This window comes from Hibiscus syriacus, unplaced genomic scaffold (assembly GCF_006381635.1).
Source record: "Hibiscus syriacus cultivar Baekdansim isolate YM2019G1 unplaced genomic scaffold, ASM638163v2 tig00111402_pilon, whole genome shotgun sequence".
In the NCBI taxonomy this organism is placed as follows: domain Eukaryota; kingdom Viridiplantae; phylum Streptophyta; class Magnoliopsida; order Malvales; family Malvaceae; genus Hibiscus; species Hibiscus syriacus.
The window spans coordinates 1044161-1055938 of NW_024063082.1; the positions used below are offsets into that span (position 1 = coordinate 1044161).

The window sequence follows — 11778 nt, forward strand, 5'->3', positions numbered from 1 at the left end:
CGTTCACAAACTATTATTTCATTTTAAATTGGCCCTTAAATTTTGAATGTTCTAATTTTATTTTTAAACTATTAGTATATGTTAATCTATTGATAAAATCATTTCAAATATTATTAATTGTCATATACACGTTAATTTATTTTATATAATAATATGATGTGATATAAAAATAATTAATATTGAATATAAAAAAATAATGATTTAACTTTGAAACCAGGAAAAATTATTTATAAATAAATTGAGAGAACATAAGTAAAAACCTAAGAATCTTTTAATTTTATTTTAAATAGTGATTTTAGAGGATGCCATACAACATTTAATTATTGTTTACGCTAAATGATATTATTACATTATACACATCAATATTTACCTAACATGTAATAATTTTTAACGGGTTTATTAACAAAGGCATGATCAACATATATTGAATACTGATAGTCGGTAGATTAGAGATGAAATTGAAATATTCAAAAGTTCAGGAATTATTTTAGAATGACGATGATACTTTGGAGATTAAATTGAAACATTTGAAAATTTGAAAATTTGAAAATGAGAATCATAATTTAGGAATGAAGTTGAAATGTTTAAACATGTGAAAGCTAATTTAAAATAAATCATAATTTAAGGACATACTATGAAATTAACTCTAAATAAAACGAAAGAAAAAAAATTAAACTACTAACAGAGGGAACAACCACATAAAAAACAGTCATCAGAGAAGCAGAAATTAAAAGGAAAAACGCAGCTACTCCGGCCTACGAGACGACGAAGCAAATGGTTTCTTACGTAAACGTATTGTTGTACGGAGTGGGAGGGATAGTGGTAGCCGGGATAGCGTTGCTGGTGGCTTTTCAAGAGAAGCTCGTTTACGTTCCGGTTTTGCCTGGTCTAACCAAGTCTTACCCGATAACACCGGCCCGACTCCGGCTCACCTACGAGGACGTTTGGCTCCGGTCCTCCGATGGAATCAAACTCCATTCTTGGTTCATCAAGCTCTTTCCTGACTGCCGAGGTCACTTTCACAGTCTCACTCCTGATCTGCTTTTTTAGCGTTTTATTTTATTTTGTTATGTTTTTTATTTTAAATTGAATTATAGTAATTCTGCTGGTTTCAGTTATTTTCTAGTGGGGCTAGGGATTAGGGTTTGGTTTTCGGTTTGAATTTTTGGAGCTAGTGGTTCTTTTTGCTGGGGCTTTTAGGTTGAGATTTTTTATTTTTGGAGGAAGATTTTTAGTTTTTGTTCGAAAAATGGTTTGTTTTTATCCTTGTTGCTGCTCTTTTAGAACTTTGAAGATAGGATGATTGAAACAAATTCTAAATTATAAGAGTTCATTTCAACTAAATGAGAATTGAAGCAATTGTTGAGATTAAGCTTATGACATGTCATTTAAAGTTAGGTGAAAGATGATTTTGACTATTAATTATGCATTTTTTTCTATTTGCTTTGATCTAGGGTCTCGATTTGGCTATTACATGTGTTTGAAAGTTTAGGAGAAAACTTGTAAACTCTTGGGAGAAAATGCCTATACTGAGCATTTAAGTTGGGCATAGCTTAAGCATATGCTAGGATGTTGTTTTTCAATACATCGTAGCATGTTGGTGTTCTTATATTAAGATTGCAACACCATTTCATTGCTTAGAAAGTAGTTCTGTTGATTTTGTAGGTCCAACCATCCTGTTTTTTCAAGAGAACGCTGGAAGTATCCTTTTCATCAGCTTTATTTATTTATTTTGCGTTATAATTTTTACTTCACATTTTACTGGATTCAAATTGGCAAAATATTTTTCTAATTATGAAATCTAATGTCCTTGGGCAACCTTGACTGTAACCTGTAGATATTGCTCACCGTCTGGAAATGGTTCACATAATGCTACAGAGATTACAATGCAATGTCTTCATGCTTTCATATCGAGGGTGTGTGTCCTTAATATCTAATATGATGCTTCTTTGTTTTTAGCTTTCTTATGTTGTTAGCATCATGGCCTTGAGTACACCTAGCATACAACTGAACTTATCTACTGAATGAAGTTTAACATCTGATTGATCAAACAGTTATGGAGCAAGTGATGGTTATCCTTCTCAGCATGGAATTATTAACGATGCTCAGGTTGTGACTTCTTTTCTTTTCTAGATACGTAAGGCTACTACCTTAACAAACTAGCAACTCTAACTATATGTTTCTTCTTTTTCCTTCCTTTTTTTCTAATTTAGGCTGCACTGGATCATCTCTCCCAGCGGACGGATATTGACACAGATAGAATAGTAGTCTTTGGAAGATCACTTGGGGGTGCTGTTGGAGCTGTAGTCACCAAAAACAATCCTGATAAGGTATCCGTCTTGTGATTATTTCATTACTTTTCTTTTTTATGAGGCTAAAGAGATTTAGAATCAGAAATGTATTGTAATACAGTGGTTCAAACTCATACTGGACAGATTATCAACAAAATAGTTTAACATGTTATGCATGTTGGACGGTATCCTGATTAGACTTTGATTTTGTCTGCTCTAACATGACATGACATGGCATGATTGTATTGGTATCCTGGCAAGAATATAATTAAATATGCACATATACTTGTAAAACTTGCGGTCTGATTGGAGATGTAGGATCGATGTTCAAAAGATGGAGAAATTTGATATGGTTTTAAGTAAGTTTCGAAGGATGATGGGAGTACTGACAACATGCACTTGAGGAATAACACATTGAATGAGCATACCTTTAATTTTCCTGTATTTGGACTGTTATATTCCCTAGTTGATTACTATTGTTTATTTGTTTAATGCATGGGTTTTTGCCACTCATATGATCATGTCGCTCTAGTTTAATTCATCTTTGATGGTAGAAGGGATTTCTACAAACAATTTGAGTATGTCATGCCTTGGGTTGCCTTTAAATTTCAGGTTGCTGCATTGATACTAGAAAATACTTTCACATCGATTCTGGACATGGCTGGAGTTTTATTGCCTTTCCTGAAGTGGTTTATTGGAGGCCCTGGTACCAAAGGTCCCAAAATTCTTAATTTTCTTGTCCGCTCTCCATGGAGTACCATTGACGTCATTGGCCAGGTAATTACACGTTGGTTGGAAATTTAACTAGACTTTTTGAATCTTTAGACTATATTAGCGTCATATATATGATGAAAAATCTCCTAAATCTATTAGTAGCCTATTTGAGTGAATCATGAAGGAAATGAGTAGACTTAATTTAGGTACAAGATAATTAGTACTTAGGTTGGCATTTTCGACCTATTTGTATTTCTCTAATGCACCTGAAACTAGGAAGACGGGATGGTGATGCTTGTTCTACTTCGAGTGTATATGTCTCTCAGTCACCTCATTAATTGATGCTTCTTTTGCTATTTTGAACATAAATCTGCAGGTCAAGCAGCCTATCCTTTTTCTTTCTGGATTGCAAGATGAGATGGTTCCGCCATCCCATATGCAGATGCTATATGCTAAAGCAGCAGCTCATAACAGACAATGCCTCTTTGTAGAATTCCCTACTGGCATGCACATGGACACTTGGTTAGCCGCTGGTGACCACTACTGGAGAACAATTCAGCAATTTTTTGAAAAACATGTGCCGAAAAATGAACATGGTAATTCACCTTTTCCCCGGTATAACTATTGCTAGATGATATTTGACAAGATTAGATTTTGGCCTCTGGAATATGATTTCCCCATATCTCTTGCAAATATAGATTTGCCTTCTTGAGGTCATATTTTGAAGTTTGGCTAACCTTTTTTTCCCTAGTCCATGCTTTTCTCCTAAGCCTAGCTGCACCTTGTGAGCAACCTAGTTTCTACCACATCATGTTGACAGTCATGGAAGAATATATTACTGTTGTAAGCATAATTTAAGGCCATGACACCAGGGCTATATTATTTAAATTCAACCAGAACGTTTTCGCTCCAAATCTTTAAATGCTTTTTCCCCTGAACTTCGTGTATCTGGAGATTTAGAAATAATAAAATAGAAACAAACCTACTCATGCTTAAAATTAGCCATTATTATGCTAGGGGGATAATAAGGCACCTATAAAACTGTGTGCTTCATATTTATTGTTGTCTCTCTGATTTCTCTTTTTTCTTATTTCCAAAGTAGCCGGAAAACTGTTGATAGTATGTAAATTCTCTCATTACTGTTTTGTGCCCCCGCCCCCTTCCCTCGCTATCTTTTCCTCTCTTATTGATGGGTGTCTAATGTTGCTTTCAGATTCCCTGAGGTGACCGGCAGGCATGTAATCTTTTGAGATTTTATTATTTGGCTCACACCCTGGAACTCAAGCTTTGTCCCATTCTTTTGAAGTTGCAGCTGGTAGAAGCGCTCTATAAACTTAGACCCTGCAGTTGTCGTCGATCATTGTCTCCTCTATTTTTTTATTTTACTGGCATACAAAACATAAGCTGATTAAAAGCGATGCAGAGAAAGAACACTCATTCCCTCTTAGTATACGGTACGACTGGCTTTGACGAGCATGTGAAATGCCATACTAATTCTGCTGGTTCCATTTGTATGAAATAAGAGAACTATTTTAAAAAACACTGCAGATGTGTGGGTGGTGCTGATATGTTTGAACTATTTGGTTCTCTGTTTTTGTATGGGACAATTTAGGTTGTTTTTGTAACTCTTTTTCTATTGTTTTTAATGGTAGTTTTGAACTGTTGTGACAACTTGAGTAGCAATGAGTTTACTTGGGTTGATTTATTTTATCATATTTAATTTTTTTAAATTTAAAATTTTACCTCGAGTATCACCATTTTAAAAGTGAAGTATTAAAATAACCTCTATTATTTAAAATGACATTCTTTTGAGGTTATATAACATGATACATTTTTTTAAAAATATGCCAGGTCATTTTTTTATGAATATGAGGTAAGTATAAGATAATATATGTTTAAAGATAATTCTCAACTAATTTGACATTAAACATTTATATTTCTGGCATTGTTGGTGCTCGAATTCGGAATCTCAAGGAATAACAATAATTTCTTTACCACCGAAATCATTGGAGTTCTTGTTGAATATAACATTTTAAATACACTTATCGAGTGATTGAAAATAAAATTTATGTATTTACTGTTATTCGATACGTGTTCGCACTAATATGTATTATTGACATGTATAACATGTGATTTTTTTAAAAAAAAATTGTATTTTTTCTTTATTACTTTTTTGTCCTTTAATATATGTTCTATTTAAAACATATTCAATAAAAAACTATATTATTTTAATAATTAAGTAATTTTTAGAATGATATATTTGAATAAAAAATCTGAAGTTAAAGCCAAATAAAAACAAACGAGCTCCGATCCATTTTTTAACCCTAATTTAGGAGCGAATAAAATTCAACTCGACTTGAAACATTTTAAGTCGAGTTATAAAATACAACTTTAATAGTAACTCAAATAACTCAAAATTTTAAGTAATTAGTGGATTGATTTTTAAGTTTGAGTCGAGTTTCTTGACTTTGTATGATATATGATTATATCTAAAGAAATATATATGTATTGTATATGATTATAAAAAAAAAACATTTAAATTATAATCAAATAATGTCATAATATTATAAATATTTACAATTAAATTTAAATAAAAACTCAAAAAATTTACTCGACTAAAAATTTCAAATCAAATTTTAATTATAAAATAATATTTATCAACTCGAATAACTTAGTTTTTTTTTTGACTCTACTAGATTAAACCTCTCTCAAAATTTTAGCTAATTAAAATTCAGGTTTTGAATGCAGGTTTCGAATCCGTAAAATGTCATTTTACAAATATACCCACTAAACCCCAAAACGTGGCAAGTTTTCAGCCACACACTTCACGCCACGTGGGCTAAAGTAATTTTCGTCCATGTCGGACCTAGGTATTCCAAGTTCTGTCTCTGAAAAGGAAAACAAAATTAAAACCACAAAATCTGACCTTTTACTTACTGTTTTATAAATTAAACTAAAGAGTACGTTTTTCATCCAATTGCTAATACTCTACTAATATATATATTATTTGACAGTGTTCCTCCTACTTCTTCTCACATGCATTCTTGTTGTTTTTGAATTTTGATTTTCGAATTTTATCATCTCTTTCTCCGTTAAGCTCACTGCATTCGAAGTGTTTGGATTATGGACGGAGGAACTCTGCAAAACGCCAGAACAGTTGAGGAAGTCTTTAAAGATTTCAAAGGCCGTCGTGCCGGCATCATCAAAGCCTTAACCACCGGTCTTTTCTTCTCCTCCTCCTTTGAGATTTTAGGGTTATGTTTCCATGTTTAACTTTTATAGCTTTTTTTTTTTGTCGCAGATGTTGCCGAATTTTTTGAACAGTGCGATCCTGGTTAGTGACTTTTGGACATTTGAAATTTATGTTGTTACGTTACGATTTTTGGACGTGATGATTGATTGATAAGTAGCAGCTGGATTTGATTAATTTCGTTTCCTATTTATGCGTATTGTAGTATCCCAGAATTTTGCTACGTTTAGATATATAGTATTTTGGTTATTTAATGAAGCAAAATAGTCCACTCTTCGAAAATTGAGATAGGCTTTCTGCGAATTGTTTTCTTCTTGCAGTCAAGTTTGTCTTTGAATATTTTTACATGTGATTGTTTAAGTTTAAATGATGCGATCGAAACTCAGATTTGGTTGAAATTTTCCACTACTTTATTTTGTGTTTTTATTGGAATTTGGATCTGAACCATAAGCCTCTCAATGTCCAAAGCATGTTCAGTATGAATATTCAATTTGTTTGGCTATCTGGAGCCTTGTATCTAACGTGCCCTGATAGTTAATTTTATCCGTTGTTGATGGTTTGTTTCATGTTTATTATTATGCTGTTTGTAATTTGCCAAACTTCAATTGGATGCGATTCTACTCTGTTTCTCTATTACATCTTAGAATTTTGTTCGGCTGACATTCTGGATTTCAGAGAAAGAGAATCTTTGCTTGTATGGACTTCCTAATGAACAGTGGAAAGTTACTTTACCTGTTGACGAAGTACCTCCAGAGCTTCCGGAGCCTGTATTGGGTATTAACTTCGCTCGAGACGGTATGCAAGGAAAAGACTGGTTGGCACTTGTTGCCATTCACAGCGATGCATGGTTACTAGCGGTGGCTTCCTATTTTGGTGCTAGGCTTAGTATTGATAAAACCAACAGGTATAATTTTGTCACCTTACCTGCTGCAATCTTTCCCGTGTTGAGTAATATACAGGGAGAAATCTTAATAATGCTTGGTGAACTGCATGCTTAATCAAACTTTATGAAAACCATAAGCTTTGGTGGACACCATAAAAATTTCATGTAGCCATTTAGATGTTTCACTGGATGTTGTTTACATCATCATTTTTTACCTTGGGTTCTATTTGATCAGCTCTTTCATATGCATGGTCAATGACATGTGAGTTAATGCTGGATATGAAGCTTGGGAACAGATGGGACATTAAGTGAAATTTACTGCTTATAGTATTTATGATATAAAGATACTTAAAACAAGATTGAATGGGATTTCTCCTTTAGGAAGAATGTTTTCATTTTTGTCATGTGTATCATTTTGCTAGATACTCGCATGTATTTAATGGTGTTTGAAGGATGTATTTGCAAACATATGCTTCGTTGCAGGAAGCGTCTCTTCAACTCTATACATGATCTCCCTACAATATTTGAAATAGTCACTGGAAGTGCCAAAAAGCAGGCAAAGGAGAAGTCGTCGGTTTCAAATCATATAAGAAATAAATCCAAGTCAAGCACAAAAGCTGTAAGTGGGACATTGCTGATTAAACTTTTTCTGATGGCTTAAGTATGGATATTGGTTTAATATTAGTGACAACGTACAATAGCAATGCGTGCTTCCAATGAAGTCTCAACCAATGTTATTAGGAACTCTTGAACTTCATTTCTCTGGTAGGCGTAGTACTCTCTATTTAGTGTCAATTTTGTGTGGAATTCTTTAAATTAACGTAGTGCTTCATTATGTGATGTTGTACACATTTATTTCCTCTTTTACAGAGAGGATCTGAATCTGCTAAATACTTGAAGATTATGCAGCCAACCGATGAGGACGAGGGATTGGATGAGGAGGACGAAGAGGAGCACGGCAATACCTTGTGCGGGGAATGTGGTGAGAACTATGCTGAGGATGAGTTCTGGATTTGTTGCGACATATGTGAAACTTGGTTCCATGGCAAATGTGTCAAGATAACCCCCGCCATGGCCGAGCATATCAAGCAGTACAAATGTCCGTCTTGCAACAACAACAACAAGAAGAGGGCAAGACCTTACCGCTGAGGAGATGCGGATTCTATCAGCTTGTAATCTTCTTAGAGACTTTCAGTTGGATATATTGGTATTAGTAGTTTTCTGGTTCTGAACTTGTACTCTTAGATTTGGTTATATAAAATTTCCCGTTTATGAAATCTCTTTCTCGGATAAGTAAAGATTGTTCTAATTCATTTGCATATGATGGGACAAGCAAAATTCATTAACTACTCGACCGCAATTTTACTAAAAATTTATTTTTTATTGAAATAATACCCATTTATCGAAATGTTTCTATTTTAGATAAAATGCGTTCTACAAAACGGTCTCATGCGTACGTAACAAAGGTGCGCAATTAAAAATATTATGATTTTTATTATATTTTTTGTTGCACTCCAAAATCATCATTTTTTATTTATTTTAAATATAGAACTTTCTACAATAGACGAGTGGATCCATATTTTATTATTCACCCAATTATTTCATAACACTTGTCACCCGTCTACCAATAAACCAAAACAGATCCACGTCATCATTGACCAAATTACTTCCTACCTATTTTTTAATAAAATTAATTTAGTATGTTTATATTAATATTTATTGATTTTATAAAAGAAATTATTATTCTAGAAACGGTCCAACTCAACACGGAAGGATTAAATAGGCGTTGAGTTATAAACAAATATAAATACTATTAATTGATTTTTAATAAATTTAAAGTATTTTTATCTGATCAGATTCTTATAATTGTATCATTATGTGAATAAAAAGTACGATTTACAAAATATATTCTTGGTGTAATGTATTTTTATTTTACGTAATATTAAAATATTTATTAAAAAATAATTTAAACAAATATTAATTTGAAAATAATTTTTAGGATAATATTTTAATAAAAAAATGCCTAAGAAGATTGAGTGAAGAAATGGTTTTAGTATAATCTCAATTAAGAAATTCGTAATATTTAAAATCAGAGTATTGTTCAGTAAAATATAAATTAAAGATATATGTATTCACGCGGCAAGCTACCACCTTTTCCCTCTTTGTCTTCTTCGTTTATTCGATTTGATTTCAGTTACAAACACCAAAAGGGAAGAAATGTCGAGCGGCGACGAATTCATGGAGGAATTGAATTCAAATGGGGATTCATCTGGGAAGGTGCGCCGGAGGTTCAAAGATCGAACGGAGGTATAATTGTTAGCAACCCATTGGTTTTCTTTTCCTTATTTTTTTGAGTCATTTTTAATCGAAGTTTATGTTTTTCCCCTGTAATTTTATTATTTGGAGTTGATTTTTTTTGGCGCTGAAAGTGGCGAAAACAAAGGAGATGTTGTCTAAACAAGCGGTTCAAACGAAGGAGATGCTGTCGAAACAAGCTGCTAAGATCGCTAAACAAGCTGAAGAACACGAACGCTTAATCAACAAGGTAATATTTTCAACGTTTTTCTTCTTCTTCTTTATATCCATGTTTGTTTTATGTAATTAATTCCTGGGTTTTATGTTTATCATTAAGAACGTGGATCTGAAGTTATAATTTTCTATTTTTTTATTGTTTTTTCTTTCATGGGTTTTTTATGTTTTAGGCGACACATCTTTTGGGGGTTCTCGGGTTTTGCTTTCTATTAGGAGCAAGTAAGTTAACTCAGCTTTGAATTCATGTAATCGATTGCTCAAAACGTTGGCTATTGAATCCATTAATGTTTTTGCTCTTGTTTTTTGGACATGAAATTTTGACTCAGGGCCACAAGATATCCCTTATGTATCACCTTTGTCCCTCTTCGATGGATATACTATCGCTTTAAGAAATGGCATTATTATCTTCTGGTAAGATCTATCGTTGATTGTTCGGACTTGTTTTTGAGAAGTTTTTCAAAAGGTTGCATTGAAATCTGACAGAAAATGATGCATTTCTGTGTATGCCAGGATTTCTGTTATTACGCCAATACAATCTTCTTGGTCGACCTTCTTCTGTATCCGAGGAATGTAAAGTTTTTTATGATTTGCTTCTCATTTGCTGAGGTAAAAATCGGGGTACTTGGTTTCTTACATACATCTCAATTGGTGAACGAATCGGTTTTAACTTCTTTGTTCTTCCTGGTTGCTACTTTAGGGTCCGCTCCGCTTGCATGGGCGCTCATTGTTTGGCGTTGTAGCTTGGTTTTTAGTTCTGTGGACAAAATTATTAGCGTCCTTATGCATCTTTTACCTGGTATGTTTGCAATCCTTATTTCACAACTTTTCTTTCCATGGGCTTAGTTTCATGTACTTTGTGAAACTATAGATCCTAGTAACTGTCTCATTATTCCTTGCCGGCGGTCCGGAAATCCCACTCAATCTGTGAAAATTGTTGACACTTTGTACCTTAGGTGGCTATGAGTATGAGTAGTAAATTCTGGAAATTCAGTGCATGGCAGGTAAGTGTTGCTTGAAACACCATTAAAAGTTGGTGGTTAAGGCTCTTTTATTTTGAAGGTGGTGGTTAAGGCTTTTTAGAAAGGCAGCACAAGCTTATATTTGTTTCTAATAAGTCCGAATGTGCTCGATGCCTAATGTAGTAATGTTCTGCTTTCAGGTATTGTTTTTTCCACGATTCGATGGTGGAATCCTGCAACCTGTGAAGCCATGCATCCTGAAGGTACATCTCAGAGATTTTCATGGCCTTATGTTGAAGACAAATCTTACCTATGGACTTGGCTGTTCGTGGTTCCCTTAGCTGCTTATACCCTCTGGCAAGTTCTTTTTTTCCTCATTGTCAACGTGCTACGTCGCCAGAGGCTGCTAATAGATCCTGAAGTCATGACTTACAGGTATGCTCTATATTTACCTCGATTAATGACATCAATTCCTTGTAAATATTGTTTTATATATTTAAGCTTTTCGATGATTTCTTCATTTTATAGGGAACTTTCTAAGAAAGCTCAGAAAGCAAACAACATATGGTGGCGTTTAAGTGGATTGCTAGGGGATCAGAACCGTTTGTTTATGTACATTTTACTCCAAGCCATTTTTACAGTCGCAACCATGGCACTCATAGTCCCCATCTTCCTTTCATATGAATTCCATGCAATTTTCCAAATACTCGAGGTTTCTGCATCTGTATGGAACGGAGGAAGCTTTCTGTTGGAAGTGATGCCGAGACAAGTGATTGTTAAGGAGGAGAAGAAATCCGAGAAGCAGGTGCCGCCGGCATCGCAAAACCAACAAGATCAGCATGCCGAAATGATCGGAAATGAGGTGAACAGATCTTCTGAGACCCACCAGCACCGTTCTGAATAGCTGTGCATAGATAGTTGGGTAGTGTTGCAGTTTAAGGTCAGTGGTGGGTTCTTTTATTAGATGGTCCTAATCTGTAATGATTTTATCAACGTTTCATCCAGACTGTAACCTTTGTAGAATTAAATTAAGAATTTTAATTCTTGTGAATATGGTAAAAACTTTTCTATCAAACTCAACATAATTGTTCTTAAAGAGATTGTGAACCACAATACAAGTCTCTTCCTAATCCATATCGCAGGTGGTCC

The 11778-nt window shown here is 33.9% G+C and overlaps 2 protein-coding genes and 1 pseudogene across 4 annotated transcripts; all 3 read left to right on the forward strand.

Annotated features, from left to right (window-relative positions):
* The first annotated feature begins 691 nt into the window (after positions 1–691).
* On the forward strand, positions 692–4571 carry LOC120162327 (alpha/beta hydrolase domain-containing protein WAV2-like). Of its 2 annotated transcripts, none has more exons than XR_005519543.1 (8): positions 692–1012; positions 1666–1701; positions 1838–1916; positions 2055–2109; positions 2214–2330; positions 2904–3068; positions 3382–3707; positions 3774–3919. XR_005519543.1 is itself a non-coding variant. In XM_039172492.1 (8 exons), the coding sequence occupies exons 1-8, from the start codon at positions 775–777 to the stop codon at positions 4230–4232; spliced, it is 924 nt and encodes a 307-aa protein (XP_039028423.1). In that variant the 5' UTR covers positions 692–774; the 3' UTR covers positions 4233–4571. The 2 variants fall into 2 exon arrangements, 1 of the variants encoding a protein (XP_039028423.1); XM_039172492.1 differs by lacking the exon at positions 3774–3919 and adding an exon at positions 4219–4571 and having other exon boundaries at positions 3382–3601.
* Positions 4572–6018: 1447 nt separating this feature from the next.
* Positions 6019–8458, forward strand: LOC120162328 (PHD finger protein ALFIN-LIKE 4-like). 2 transcript variants are annotated; one of them, XM_039172494.1, is made up of 6 exons: positions 6019–6225; positions 6307–6339; positions 6931–7159; positions 7622–7757; positions 8009–8307; positions 8384–8458. In XM_039172494.1, the coding sequence occupies exons 1-5, from the start codon at positions 6129–6131 to the stop codon at positions 8285–8287; spliced, it is 774 nt and encodes a 257-aa protein (XP_039028425.1). In that variant the 5' UTR covers positions 6019–6128; the 3' UTR covers positions 8288–8307; positions 8384–8458. The 2 variants fall into 2 exon arrangements, with proteins under 2 accessions (XP_039028425.1, XP_039028424.1); XM_039172493.1 differs by having other exon boundaries at positions 6020–6225; positions 8009–8458.
* Positions 8459–9355: 897 nt separating this feature from the next.
* LOC120162245 lies at positions 9356–11638 on the forward strand (annotated as a pseudogene).
* Positions 11639–11778: the final 140 nt, after the last annotated feature.

Bases quoted from the DNA above. Each gene is read 5' to 3' on its own strand.
- LOC120162327 (XM_039172492.1), top strand. From the start codon at position 775: ATGGTTTCTTACGTAAACGTATTGTTGTACGGAGTGGGAGGGATAGTG. The intron at 1,013-1,665 runs GTCACTTTCACA...TTGATTTTGTAG, and splicing joins GCTCTTTCCTGACTGCCGAG to GTCCAACCATCCTGTTTTTT. The intron at 2,110-2,213 runs GTTGTGACTTCT...TTTCTAATTTAG, and splicing joins GAATTATTAACGATGCTCAG to GCTGCACTGGATCATCTCTC.
- LOC120162328 (XM_039172494.1), top strand. From the start codon at position 6,129: ATGGACGGAGGAACTCTGCAAAACGCCAGAACAGTTGAGGAAGTCTTT. The intron at 6,340-6,930 runs GTTAGTGACTTT...TCTGGATTTCAG, and splicing joins TTTTGAACAGTGCGATCCTG to AGAAAGAGAATCTTTGCTTG. The intron at 7,160-7,621 runs GTATAATTTTGT...GCTTCGTTGCAG, and splicing joins AGTATTGATAAAACCAACAG to GAAGCGTCTCTTCAACTCTA.